The sequence below is a fragment of the Balaenoptera borealis genome, assembly GCF_965194805.1.
Source record: "Balaenoptera borealis genome assembly, chromosome: 16".
Classification (NCBI taxonomy): domain Eukaryota; kingdom Metazoa; phylum Chordata; class Mammalia; order Artiodactyla; family Balaenopteridae; genus Balaenoptera; species Balaenoptera borealis.
In genome coordinates, this window is record NC_138872.1 from 1,153,766 (window position 1) to 1,168,331 (window position 14,566).

The window sequence follows — 14,566 nt, forward strand, 5'->3', positions numbered from 1 at the left end:
ACTATTCTGTATGGTGGACACATGTCATTATACCTTTGTAAAAACCCGTAGAGTACAACACAAAGAGTGAACTGTAATGTAAACTATGGATTTTAGGTAATAATGATGTATCTATTGGTTCATGAGTTGTAACAAACGTAGCAACCAGTGCAAGATGTTAATAATAAGGGACACTGAGGGTGGGGTGGGGGAAGGGGTATGTGGGAACTTTGTACTTTCCCATCCATTCTTCTGTAAACTTTAAAACTACTCTTTAGGGACTTCCCTTGGGGGTCCAGTGGGTAAGACTCAGAGCTCCCAATGCAGGGGACCCGGGTTTGATCCCTGGTCGGGGAACTAGATCCCACATGCCTGCCGCAACTGAGAGTCTGCATGCCAAACTAAGACCCGGCGCAGCCTAAATAAATAAATAAATAAATCTACTTTTTTAAAAAAAAGTGTATAAAAATTTTTGATTGACCATATGCTGAGTCTAAACCAAGTTTGAACAAAGAAAATAAGTAACCATATTAATGTCTTTGGGGAACAAATTTTTCAGATGAATCTTAAAGTTCCCAGTAGAAGGGCTTTATGGGCGGTTGTCAGTTTTTCCTCGCCATCTGTCAATTTTTGTCTGATATATTCAATAATATGGTAAAAGACTTTATCACGGCTCTTTCAGCATCTATCAGACAAATACACACACACACACAAAGAATATAAAGGATTTGAACAACACAGTATGCTTGATTGAATATATATATATAAAATTTCAACTATGCCCAATAAAATTCCCATCACTTATTATATATGAGCCATGTTCATTGACCACAATGAGATAAGATTAGAAATCAACAAGAAAGGAAAAACCAAAAAGTATATATCTGGATATTTCACCCAAGATTTATTTACAAAATTTAGACTAGCTTTCCTATGAGGAAATCTTCTAACACTGTTTCAGAGGAATTTAAAGGCTCCGGGTCTAAACCTGGAGAAGCAAGCAGTGTTCATGAGCCTTGATTGAATGTCACGAGCCTTTTGGCCAAGCTTGTCGCTCCTAATGAACCGCGGTGGATGGATATCTTGTCCAGCTGGGGGAGGGTGTCAGGAGGGCTTCCGGGAAGAGAGGGGCGTCCAGCCCTGTGGAATGGGCAGGGGTGTTCCAGGTGGGCAGATGGCCAAAGCCAAAGTACAGAAACCAGAAACATCCCACATCACTGGCGCCACTGTAGCCCACCTGGCTGGTGCCGGCGGCAACACGGGATGTGGCTCACGCGTGGGGATGGGCAGGTGTAAAGGACCTGGAATGCCCCAAGGGGCAGGGCTCTATTCCGCTGGTGACTGGGAGCTACCAGGCATCTTAAGTGGAAGGAGATCAGGTCAGCCAGGAATCTGTGTGCTGATGGAGAAAAGGGGGCAGAGAACATGCAAGGAAGGTCAGAGCTGAAGCCACCTGCACCAGAACCCTGGGGGCCTCCTGCTTCCTCCCCGAGTTCTCATGCGGACTCAGTAGCTCTCTTTTTATTACTCCAGGTCAGGTTGTGCCACTAACCGAGGAGTCTGTCTGGGGAGATAAATTCAGGCTGATGCATTCCGTGCACCCCACCCGAACACCCGGCAGGGACTACCTCTTCGGGGATCGGAAGTTCCAGTTGGTGGGACATGATGTGAGAGTCGTGAGCAGCATTCGGGAGACAGTCAGTACCGGGGGACTGTCTCCTCCATACCCCACCCAGAGGCCACGAGCCAGCAGCTCATATGGCATTGAAACCTCCTGTCCTGCAATGTGGATGAACCTGGGAAACATGCTCAGCGAGAGAAGCCAGTCACAAAAGGCCACATAGCGTACGAATCCATTTACACGCAACGTCCAAAGCAGGCAAATCCATAGAGACAGAAAGCAGACTGCTCGTTGCCATGGGCTTCATCTGCAAAGGGAGGAACGGGGGTGATAGGTAATGGATACGGGTCTTTTGGGATGAAGAACGTGCCCTGGAACAGACTGTCACGATGGACACTGTCAATGACACTGTGAATAAACTAAAAACCTTGAATCTTAAACTTTAAGTGGGGGGAAACGTATAGTACACGAATTATATCTCAATAAAGCTGGGGTTTTTTAAAAATTTCTTTTCATCACCCTGGACTAACCTGGCACGGTGTCTGTTAGTGGGGTGGGGGGAATAAGGGAGGGGGGAGGGAGGGCTTTGTAAACTGTCAAGTCCCGTCCAAATGCAGGAGGTGGTGGTTTTGTGGGGTTTCTAAAAACAACTTGAACAAAAACAGGTTCTTGTAAGTGGACTGGGGGCCATCTTTCTTTACCTTCCCCCCAGGGGGACATGGAGACTGCAGACGGTCAGAGGCCAGAGCTGCCAACCGAGGTTCTGAGGCGCAACTCAGGGGACTTAAAGGACAATTACCAAGTGCTACCCAGAGGCACTTGGCGAGAGGTACACAGAGACACAAGCCCCTAAAATGAGCCTCGGGACTGGCGCTCCATCACCAGAGACCCATGGAAACAACGGGGGCAGGGGCGGAGTCTCAGCTGAGACGCAGGACCAAGGCAGCCCCAAAGGAGCCTCCGCTGAGCCTCTTCCCTGCCTGGCGGGGCCCGAGGCTGTCTTGGCTCCCCCAACCTGCTGCCCTCGGCCTCCCCCCGGAGACCTCACCCCGGAGGAACTGTCCACACCAAACAGCAAAGAGCCGTGACCGCGTTTAGCCTTCTGCACTTAGGAAATATCGCAGAAAAAAAATCACAACCCAAAAGCAAGTGTGGGGATGCAAAACAAAACCAATAAAAACACGAAGAGGTTTGAAATCAATATCCTTTGGGCCTCTTTCAGCCCAGGAATGGCCATGGGGCTTCTTAACGTAAAACAAGCTGCTTGTCAGTGACGATTGGAATGAAACTGTTGAAACATCAGAAATTATATAAGGAATGAGGAATACCCTCCGAACAGATGGTGGGAAGTTGAGCAGGGTTCTCATGCCCAACTGTGGAAGGTGGCATCTTCCACCCCAAGGCTGGCGTGGCCCCCAAAGAAGCCAGTGGGTCTATGTCCAGCAGCCATGCTTGGGTGCCTTGTCTTTTACCTGGTTCTGGTGAAGCGCTGGCCTCTGGAGCCCCCACCTCCGAAGTCAGAGAGGGGGGCTTCTCGCTGTGCCCCGCTCTCCCTGTTGTGGACAGGAGGTGAGGCTTGTGTGGACAGGGTCCGGTAGGGCCTGAGAACGAGCATTAACCAGCAGGGCCAACGGGTGGCACGCAATCTCCCAGGTGGCCAGCAGGTGGCGGCGTCTGACCAAAAACCACGCCTCTCCCTGCGTTTTCAAGATTTGCGGCTGAGCATCGCCCGGATGGGCCCTCCGGGGAGGCTGCTTGAGGGTCTGGGACCCCAGAGGAAGGCCCGCGCCCCCCCACCCCGCCTCCAGCCCTTCTCTGAGCTGCTGAAGGTTCAGAAACTGGCCCAGAGCCCTCGCTTCCTGGCCTGAAGTGTAGACATCCCAAAGGCCAGGCTGGACCCCAGACTGACACTGTCAGCCGCCCCTGGCCGGGCCCAGCGTCGGATTTAATTTAATCTCCTGGCGATGCTGACCTGCAGCCACAGCAGGGGCTCTACTCTAGCCCCTCTTGTGAAAGCCAATATCCGGGGTGCCTGTGGCTTCAATTAGTGAATGCTCTGACGACGTTTCCATGTCCCCGTGAGGGCCTGCCAGACACCCCCTGGGTGGTTCAAACGCCCTCACACTCAATCTGTCCACAGCACACCCGCCCCCCTCAACCCCCCTCCTCCATCCCTGAGTCCCAGAGGTAGGAGGTCATCAGCCCCCATCAGGCCGCACCACTCATGTCGGCCGCGGGGGTAACAGTGGAGCTGGCCCACCTCTCTCCACGTCCCCTGTCACCTCTGGCAGCTCTGCCAGGCCTGGAGGGACAGCCGGGAGGAAGTGCCCCAAACCCCCTGACCACAGCGGGAACAGTAGTCTGCAGAAAATGCTTCCTTGAGCTCCTACGGTGGCGGCCTCTGCCCTCCCAGCAAAGACCAAACTCCCCACCGGACTGGCCGCCCCTGGATCTGGGTCCCACCCTGGCCCCCTGCTGCCCCCTCCAATGTGCCACGCCCCTTCCAACAGCCTGTAAGCCCCCTGCCCCCCAGGGTGCTCCCCCACCCCAGGTGCTTGGCCTGACACCCACTCACCCTTCAGACCACGGCCCAAACACCATGGCGGCCTGTCCATGCCGGGCTGTCCCCACCGCCCTGCCCGTGCCTGACCTCAGCCCAGGAGGCAGTGCAGGGGCTCCTTGGAGAGAGCCCCCCCGACCCTTCTTGTCCTGGAGCCCACCTTCAGTCCCAGCCAGGACAGGCTGGTGGATGAGGCCGGCCCTGAGCATCAGCCCTGGGCTCCCCTCCCCTCGTCCATCCGCAGGGCCCAGAGCACAGAGACTCTGGTGTTTCCCACGACTGATGAGCCACGTGCTTGTGCCTGTCTCCTCCCATCCAGCATGGAAGCCCTTGAGAGCCAGGATCCCCCTCAGTGCTGGATTTCCAGAACCTTCCAGAGCGCACACAGCTCTCATCCATTCGCTGCACCTGCTCACCTTCCCCGAGCACTCGACAACACAGAGATCACCTCTGTTAATCCTCTCCCTGGTGAAACCTGGAGAACAGAGAGGTTAAGCTACTCTGTCAAGGTCACACAGCAGGGCCTGATGAGTGGTTCCCAGGCAGTATTGAGCTGGAGGCCAGGGTGACACTCATCTCTCGACTGAGCGGGAAGCAACCATCACCCACCAACTCCACAAAACCTCCAGGCACCTTCCCACCTGGAGAAAGTTTGGGGTCCTTCATCTCCCATTGGAAGGATTGAAAAGGTGAGTCCCGAGGCTGGCAGGATTCCCCCAGATGGGGCTCAATCGGAGAGGAGGAAGCACCTCTGGGAACTCTGCCGAAGCCCTGCGGCCAGTTTGTGCTCACTGCACGTAGAATGTGGAGAAAGGTCAGGTGGCGTTGCGCTGGCCGTGCACCGATGCCCTAAACCATCCCACAACCACTGCACGAAACCGGGACCCAGGTTTGAAAAAGGAACCAGGCCGCCCTCAGCTTCCTACCCTCCCGGGAGTTTTCAACCTGTATTTGAAACTCCATCATTACCCCACCACCCCCCAAACCTTCCGACAGGTCTGGCCTTAATCCTTGCCCCCAGCCTCCCGGCCACGGGGACTCTCCTGGGTGGCAACCCCAGCTCGGCCAGCGCGTCACCCTGAAGCGAGCTGCGCCCAATGACCAGCCCCCACACCCTCCCTGGCCCAGGCCGGCGGGGAAGTTGTCGAACCGGGCATCATGCATCCCGGGGCCCCGCAGGTACTCAGACAACACCCCTGGTCTGATGCCCACCTGGGGGCACCACAGCAGTCCCTGGAGGGGTTTCTTGGCTGAGACTCAGGCCAGGACAGAGGACCCGCCCCCGCCCCAGCCTCTCGCCGGTGCAGCCCCCATCTGCTTTCTCCAGCAGAGCTGCCATCCTCCCCAACTTCATGGTGGAGCCCTCGGCCTCCCCCCAGTAGAAAACTGAGAAAATTCCCCCTCTGTGGTAGGGCAAGCCATGGAAAAAACCTTTCACCGGAAATAGCAGAGAATTGAAACAAGGTTTTGCCTAAACAAGAGGTTTTTGTCCTTAAATCTCCCATCCCTGCCTCAAACCACTAACACTTCAGGGAGCGTGGAAACAACTTCAGGACGCACTTGTCCCCGGAAACTGCGCGGTGGGGGCTGGAGACCCAGGAAAGGGCCAGCTGCGGGGAAGGCCCAGCCCAGCCGGGCCTCAGGACGTTCGGAGCGCGTCCTTTGCCCCGCGGGTTACCAGCTGTGAGGCCGCTCCTGGAGGGCGCCCACCGCGCGCCCCGGGCGTGCGCTCCGCACCTCCTCCGGCCTCGGCGGGTCAGGCGTCCGCGGTGGGCTGCGCGCTCCCTGCTCCGATCCCTGCCTGCGCGACGCCGGAGTGGCTCCTGCAAATGGTACCGAAGACGAGGACAAGGCGGCCTGAGGCGCGTGCCCACGAGGGACGGGGGCGTACAGTGACGGCGACCCCCGGGGGCGGCAGGAGGCAGAAGCTGGAGACGTCGGGAAGCGGGAACAGCTCTCCGGGTCCCACGGCTTCCACAACCGTCTCCAACCAGACCTCCAGCTCCTTCCATCCCGGCGGCGCCCACCCCTGGCCATCGGTCGGCGCCGCCGGTGGAGCTGGGCTCCGGGAAGAGGCGGTCACCAAGTCCCCTCTGATTGGACGGCCGCGAAGTCCCAGAGGGCGCCTCCGCACCTTAAAGCAGGAGCGGCGCAAGGGGAAGGTAGAGCCCTCCGCAGCCCAGACCTGCGCGCGGCAGCGAGAGGTGGGGAGGAGGGGGTCGGGGGAAAAGGAAAGAGACGAGAGAGGGGGAGGGGGAGGAGGAGGAGAAGGAGGCGGAGGCGACCAGGAGGCGGGGCCGAGGCGGGACCCAGAGGCCCCGGCGCGGGGAGGCCCCGGGACCGACCGACTGCAGGACGGACGCGCCAGCCGGGAAAGGCACCCAGGCGGCGGCAGCGGCCGGAGCGCGCGCGGACCCCGGGGCGGCGCGGGGCGGGCCGCATGAGCACCTGCCTGCCCGGCGAGCCCTCGGGCCCCGGAGGCGCGGCCATGGCCGAGCTCAAGTCGCTGTCGGGGGACGCGTACCTGGCGCTGAGCCACGGCTACGCGGCGGCGGCGGTGGGCCTCGCCTACGGGGCAGCCCGGGGGCCCGAGGTGGCCCGCGGCTACGGCGCGCCGGGCCCGGGCGGCGACCTCCCCGCGGCGCCCGCGCCCCGAGCTCCGGCCGCGGCGGCCGAGAGCAGCGGCGAGCAGAGCGGCGACGAGGATGACGCCTTCGAGCAGCGGCGGCGGCGGCGCGGGCCCGGGGGCGCGGCGGACGGGCGGCGGCGGCCCCGGGAGCAGCGCTCGCTGCGGCTGAGCATCAACGCGCGGGAGCGGCGGCGTATGCACGACCTCAACGACGCGCTGGACGGGCTGCGCGCCGTCATCCCCTACGCGCACAGCCCGTCGGTGCGCAAGCTCTCCAAGATCGCCACGCTGCTGCTCGCCAAGAACTACATCCTCATGCAGGCGCAGGCCCTGGACGAGATGCGGCGCCTCGTGGCCTACCTCAACCAGGGCCAGGGCTTGGCCGCTCCGGTGGCCGCCGCGCCCTTGACGCCCTTCGGCCAGGCCGCCGTGTACCCCTTCTCCGCCGGCGCCGCGCTGCCCTGCCCAGACAAGTGCGCCGCCTTCTCCGGGACGCCCTCGGCGCTTTGCAAACACTGTAACGGGAAGCCGTAAGGGCCCCGGGCTGCCCCTTCCTTCCGCACGCGTCCTTCATTTTACCTTGCCCCCGTGACTGTGTCACCCTGCCCCCACCGGACCCCGCCCACGGGGAGAAGGCGGCCAGACCTCGCTTCCAGCCCTTGCGTGCTGAACTTTTGGGCCCGCGGGAAGCGCAAAGCCCATCCGGGCGCGGGATTGAACCCGACAGCGGGGCGCTGGAATCCATGCCCGGGAGCCCGCAGCGCCCAATGGGCACGCCCCCGACGCCCCAGCCATCGACCCTGGAGACGGGACGTGGGTGACCAAACGTGCTTGTCCGGGCGCCGCCGCTCAGCCTCAAAAAGAAAACCAGGATGGGCGCGACCCCCGGGCAGGTGGTCCTCCCCTGAGCCACCCGCGGAGCGCGGGACAGAGCGTAGCCCACCTTGGCGGGTCGTGGCCCTCGCTTTGGAGCGCGTCTTTGGCCCCCGTCGGCCGCTCTTGCCAAACCTCCGGGCCGCGTTCTGGGTGGGCGTGTCCCCAGGACGCACCGCGCCCGGCACCTTCCCCCTCTGCCTGCTCCAGGACCCCCGCGCCGCAGCTCCGCTGCTGCGGGATGAGCCCCGACCCGGCCATGCAGCTGTCGTTTTCAAAGGAGCTGGGCCGCGGCCGCAAGAAGACCCCGGCCAGGCTTTTCGGCTCCCAAGTCTGTTATGTTTGTTTTCTTGCTTGCCTAGAGGTGAGCGGACGCTAACGCCGGCTGCAGAATTCGTTCCCTAAACAGCCCCTGGGCTCCCCAGTCCCCAGTGCCCCCGCCGGGTCGTCCATACCCTGGCGCGGTCCGGGTGGAGCTGGATGGAGACCTCGGCGCGCCCTCTGCTTAAAGGCGGCTGCATGGAGGAGGGGTCCTGTGGTGTCAGGGGAGGGCCTGGTCTAGCCCTGGCGACCGGCCAAGCCCCCAGCCCACCAACCCCGCACATTTCCGGGAGAGGAGACCGGGCCACGGTGAGTACGCTGGTGGGGGCCGCGCCCTGGCCGGTGCGAACCGTGATGGGGTCTCTTTTAAAGTCGGTGTGACCACGGGGGCTGTGTTTTTTAAAGTCGGTGCTCAACTCAGAACTCTGCCACCAGCCGGGGTCCACGCGCCGAGCACAGCCGGCTGGCCGCCCTAGGGGACCGAGCTTTCCGCGCCAGTTTGCGCCGGAGCGGCTCTGCTACGATATCCGGCTTTATTAACCCAATTTCTTCGGCTGTCGCTAATGCTATGCTAATAGGGAGAGAGGACCGCGGCCCTGCAAAGCAGCCTGTCTACAGCAGTTAACTTTAATTAATACATTTCAAAAGACCCTTTTGTATTTGCAAAATGAAGTGTGTGATTAAGTCTTATTCATAAAGACATATGCTTAATACTGGTTTTTTTGCTAATTTCCATATTTATTTCTTATTGTCTTTTTTTCCCATAACAGACTAGTTTATCAATTTTGCACATTAAAAAAGCTGAGTGTTGGAAACTGTTTCAAATTTCTTTTAGATAACTGCATATCCAAGTGTCACCAACTTCTAGGGTCATTTCAAAGTGACCCTAAATCAACTTTATAAATTACTTATAATCTGAAACAGAGTTGCTGATTCTGGTTAAAGTACATCATTTATATTCAAAATAAAGTATTTGATTTCAAATAATTTTTTGAATAATATGATTAAATTTTAATATCAATTTAAATAGTGTTCATTTGTGACTGAACTCATAATTTCAGTGTTCAGGGAGTTGTGTCAATTTGGGCCACATGCTTCTAAATCACAGAGTCCAATAAGTCTCTAAGACACAGACAACTGATCTGTAAGCAGCCGCTCAGCAAATGTACGAAATAATAAGAAAACGGTGAAGGAAAAAAATCTCTCTGTCCCCTCTAGGTGAAAAATAAGAATTTTAAAAAAGAGCCATTTAAGTAATCAGAAGTCCTTCCAAAAACTTCGTTTAAGTAAAAGTTAAATTAAATTTAAACTTTTCTTTTTTTTCTTAAAGCTGCAAAGCTGTTTATCAACTGTTCTCCAAAAATGTCAGCATGCTGTTCCCTGGGGTTGAGTGGAGGAGTTTTTCAAAGTGAAGTTTGGTGGGTTTCTTGACAGCAGCTACTAATCAAGCAACCTGGAATATCAAAATAAATGTCGTTTGGCCTCTTCCAAGTTTGCACAGCAAACTCCTCATTCTAAGACAACCTAGACATTGGAAGAATATTCCCAGCATGGAAGGTCTGACTGCCCCCCTCCCCCCCACCCCGTGGCCTTTTGCCCCAAGTATAACCAACCAGGGGTGCCTATTGGCGCTGCCTGTCTCTGTTGCCAGAGACTCTCTGGAAACTTCTGATGAGGGTTCTGGTGTTTTCCCTGAAGGCTTGCTCTCCTACAGGGGTGGCACGAATTGCTGTGAATTAACTTGAAAAAATTCATCACCCCGCACCTAACCCAGAGCTCGCCTCTCTCCAGCGCTGGGGGAGGAATTAAGTAGGAAAGAGCTTTGCTTGTAGCTAGGATTTGACACAGCTTGTTCTCAGAGGAACAAGATATTAACCGAGAGCCCTTTAAACCGGGGTTGCCCCAACGAGGAGCGTGCCGGCCACATGTGGAATCTTACAATTTCTGGTGGCCACATTAAGAAAAGGAAAGAGAAGTAGATGAAATTAGTTTTAATGACTTTTATTTATTCCATCATAGCCCAACTATTATCATTTCAACATGTAATCAATATTTTAAAATTCTTAGGGAGATCTTTCACATTCTCTTTTTTGTACCGAGCCTTCAGAATCCAGTGTGTCTTGCACTCAGAACCCGTCTCAATTCAGAACAGCCCATTTCAAGTGCTCAGTGGCCACGTGTGGCTTGTGGCCGCCCCAGTGGAGATAGCAGCTCTAGATGGTAAAAACGCAAAGCATTCAAAGTGCATTCGAATAATAAGCAGGAAACCTCCACCAATTCAGGGAATACATTCTAGTGCTAGACAAATAGGAAATGCTTTGTCCTAGTCACTCTCTCAATCCTGGGTCACCAAATCTAGCTGGGGCCGGGGCGGGCAGCGAGAAGAACCATCGTGAGTGTTCTACAAGAGTGGAAGCCGTGTGTCTACTCGTTGCTGGTCCCGGTGCATCAGCCTTGCACGAGCCAACCACACCCACACCTAGGGAGCCAACAGAGTGACTGTGGGGTCCTCCCCACTCTGGCCAAGGGATTGTCTTGAGCCAACAGAGCCTCTTCCTCTATTGACCCCACAAATGAAGGGGTCGGCCACACTGGCTGCTGCTTGAGTGACTCTCAGACCAAGACTCCTTCACGCTCAGGTTATGAGCCCGTGAAGTCTGGTTCCTGGGGGCTTGGGGCAGCCTTCTCAAGCCCAGTGGCTCCATAGGGGTCCCTGGCTGGGGTCAGAGGAGGCAAGTTGCTCCGCCAAGGTCCTGCACCCCATCTTCATTCACTAACCAACGTGACCGGCGTGGCCCCGGCGCTTTTGGTTCAGATGGTGCCCAAGATACTTTACGCCCAAAGATCTTTGTTTTCCCCGGTAGGAAATTCACGCACCTAAAACAGCATCCCTGGTTTCCAGTAATGGCATCCAGACTCCGAGGGCAGAACTCTACCCAAACCTGGCTCTGCCCCCAAGGACCAGGAGTATGGACCACGCAAAGGCCATCCAGCCCACACGAGTTCATAGACAGGCCTTCAAGTACTAGGCACGTGGCTTCCACTGTTTCATTTTGTTGATTTCATCCCAAAGGTGGGATTTGCTTTTCACTTCTTCACAGAAGAATCCTTGGGGAGCCTTGTTTCCCCTTAGGAGTAATCTGACACTTGCTTTGCCAAATACGCCTGTCTTATTTCCTTGCAGGTTGGGAACGTTGAAAGAAGAGGTTCTGCCTCATAAAGGACAGACACTGTTTTCCTGAAATGATGGGGGAAATGCACCAACCATCACTCCGACCGGCACGGCCAGCCTGGCCTCCCCCTCGGGCCCCCACTGCAGCCTCGGAGCAGAGGCCCCTGGGCCCTGGTTAATCCAGCAGAGGGTGATTACAGCAATGTCATCATGTGAATTTGCTTGTGATATGTTTTTAGTCTTTAATCGCTTTTGGTATCCCATTTGAAGGGATGGAAATAGAGGGATTTATGATGTATTAAATCATTTCTCCAACAATTACCTCTTTGGGCTCGTAACTCTAGATGTTTCAACTCCCCAACTAAAGTCTGTTCCATAAAATTAGAAAGTTAATACACGTTTGCACATTTAACCCCAAAGGAGCAAAACCCACATTACCATAAATGCAGAAAGGCTGAAATAATTAGCAAAGTTACCTTTGATCCAGGGTTCTCCCTGTTTTAAAAAGTGACTTGTGCTGTTTTCTTTCCAGTCTGAAGTGCCCGAGGCCTATGCATTCATATCATGGTATAAAAGCTGATTTTTAAGTGTGGCTCTCTGAGTGGGAAGACGGCCAGAATTATCCTGGAGGTTAACGTGAGGCGGGTCACACTTGTAAGGTGCACGCGTGCGAGGGGGTCTCTGAATAAACCCTTTCTGCTCTGTGGTCGGCTCTGTGGAACTGACCAGCTGGTGCCTGGTGGGGATACAAAGGGAAGCTGCTTCGTGGCCCCAGGGCCTCAGCCTGTGTTTCCTCGAGGCACAGCCCTCAGAACGCAGCGCACAGCCACGCGTGGGCCTCTGGCCCCCACGACACGCAAGGCCTCCTGGGCTGGCAGCCCCACCCGGTGCCAGCCCGCCTGCGTGCACCGTGCTGCCACCGGGGACGGGAGCGTGGTCCCAGCTCAGGGCCTTCGCGGGGCAGCTCGCCAGTGTGCTGGAAGTGGCCCAGCCTTCCCAGCGGCCTGGTTCCGCCTCCAAGCCCCGTTTTGTCTAAAGCAATGAGCCCACAGTCAGTTGCTCTCCTGGGGGCCCTGATTCGGCCTGACGGGAGCCCAGGGCCCCCCAGTTCCCGAGGACGGCTCTCGGTGCCCTAATGAGGCCAGGCCAGCCTGGGAACCTGGCTTCAAATCCCGAGACACATTCAGGACCCGCAAGGCTCTCTGATGTCCACAAGGCATCTGCCAGGATGCGTTTTTGTCGCCTTCGTCACTCTGCAGCCTGCTGGCTTGCGGCACCGGAGCTGTGTCCTGGCCCTCCCCGTGTGTCCCTGCATTTGACTGTAGACGGCACCCAAGTTACAAGACCCCTGGGAACAGGCGGCCAGTCTCTGCACCTCGTGCATACAACCAGAGCCAGCGGACACCTGGGGACACGAGTCAGGGTCGGGCTCAGCCCGCACCTGCCTGGGGGTCTGGAGAGCGGCTCGCGTGACCCAGCCCCGCACGGTCACTGAGCAGGCAGGAGCCAGGTCCCCTCTGCCAAAGTCACTCCAAGTCCTGGGACGGTTTGTACAGAGCAGCCTGGACGCCGTCCACTGACCACAGGCTGGTCGCTCAGGAGCGGACACATCTACACGGTTTAGTAATAGGGACGCAGAAACCCCACTGTCTGTGAGTCGCTCTCTGGCCTGTGGCACCCAGATTGTGGGTGGGAGGGGCCGTGTCTCAAGCCTCTGGGTGTTAAGACCCTTCCTCCTTCCAGCACATCCCTGACCAGCACAACTGCCGGTGTCCTTGCAGCCCTCAAACAGCTGAGGGCTCCGGGAGGGCATCACAGGCACATGGGAAGGGGTTTATTTTCTGTTCAGGGGTCTGGGTTTCCAAATAAATGTAAAACCTTTTACCCGCTGCCAGGATGTGAAAATCACTGCTCTTCATAACACCCCTGAATCTTTCCTCTGGGCTTTGGGGTCAGCAGTGATGTTCCAGAGCTTTCTATTAGCTCCTCCCCCATGTCAGGGACCTGAGGCTGCCAGATGGGATGAAAAGCGCCATCCCAGAATGTCTGAGGGCTGCTTCCAGGCCCCCCGGCACACATACCCTGGCTCGTTCTATCTCTCTCTCTCTCCTGCAGCTACATTTGGGAAAAAAGAAGGGTCTATAACCCTTTCCCTCCCTCTGGGTAGCCCTATTTCCCTAACACGCGTGCTCCTTAAAATATCACAGATTTGGGGTCTCATGACCCTGGTCACTGCCCCCAGTGCAGTGCTGGTTGCATCTGGTTTGGGAAGGCATGCCTGACCCAGGAGAACAGCTGACCGGCCGCCTTCAGCCTTCAGCCCGGCCTGGAGCCAGGTGGACACAGGCTGGGGCAACCATCCTCTCTGCCTAAGCATCACCTGAACGCACATGCGGGTGTGCGCGTGGAAGGTCCTCGCGGCGCGGGAGCCTGGACGGCCGAGTGTGGGCACAGTCAGGAGTGACCCTGCAGAGAGGGGTCATGGAGAGCTACACGGGGTGAGAGTGGCGTTCCCTGAGCTGCGGTCACTTCCCTGGTCACCCAGCCTGGCCAGCCCCAGCGCCGGACCCTCACCACCTGACCCACAGCCCACCCTGATCTCAACAGGGGTAGCGGGGAGCCCTCCCTGCAGGACAGAGGTCTCTGGGCGTCGGGGAAGGAGGCGGCGCAGCTGCTAACTGAGCCGTAGGAACGGGGCGGGCGGGGAGCAGCGCCTCCTAACGAGCGTGTTGTCGGGCGATTTCGCCCTCATCTTCTGCTTAATCAGGCTGGTTAAACGGTGATCCCGAGGGGCCGTGCATCCCCTAAACCTGTTCGTTCTCATGGCGCACCCCCGCTGCACTGCAGGAAGGTGATGGTTAATTAATCGCATGTCGGGAAGTGGCTGTGCTGACAGATGAGGGACACGGACGAACTTTCAAGGATGCTGACTTCATTAGGCGGCCTCATTCCAGCCCAAGACCGCTCAGGACGTCGTTTGAAAGGAGGTGCTCCGCGTTCAACTGCTCCTCGCCGCTCGCCCTGTAGGGGAACGAACCATGTTTCCAGAATAATGACAAGTGAACAAACAAGGTCAGGGGATCCCGCAGGCGGCTCCGGCAGGCGTTCTGCCCAGTGTCCTGGGCCAGGACCGCAGAGCCCCGGATCCGTTCCCTCCCCGTCCAGGGACCCTGGGGAGGCAGCCACGGGCTCTGAGCTGTCAGGAGGACTGAGGGGGGGGTCCTGACACGTGGCTTCGGCCCCCAACCCCCTCGGTGCTTCATCAACGCCAGCTGTGCTCCGGGCCAGGTGAGGTAACGGCCCCGCGTCTGTGACCACAAACTCGGTGTGGCCCTTTGCTGAAGACCACGACTCGCCTCGGGCCACCAGCAGAGCCTGCAGTGGAGGAGATGCTGGGGGAGCCACTCGAGA

General features: G+C 57.1%; 1 protein-coding gene across 1 annotated transcript; it reads left to right on the forward strand.

Moving 5' to 3' along the window:
• Positions 1-6,600: 6,600 nt before the first annotated feature.
• Positions 6,601-7,694, forward strand: BHLHE23 (basic helix-loop-helix family member e23; the record flags this gene model as incomplete). Its single annotated transcript, XM_082359346.1, has 1 exon — positions 6,601-7,694. One exon carries the CDS (start codon positions 6,601-6,603, stop codon positions 7,321-7,323), a length of 723 nt encoding a protein of 240 aa, XP_082215472.1. The 3' UTR covers positions 7,324-7,694.
• Positions 7,695-14,566: the final 6,872 nt, after the last annotated feature.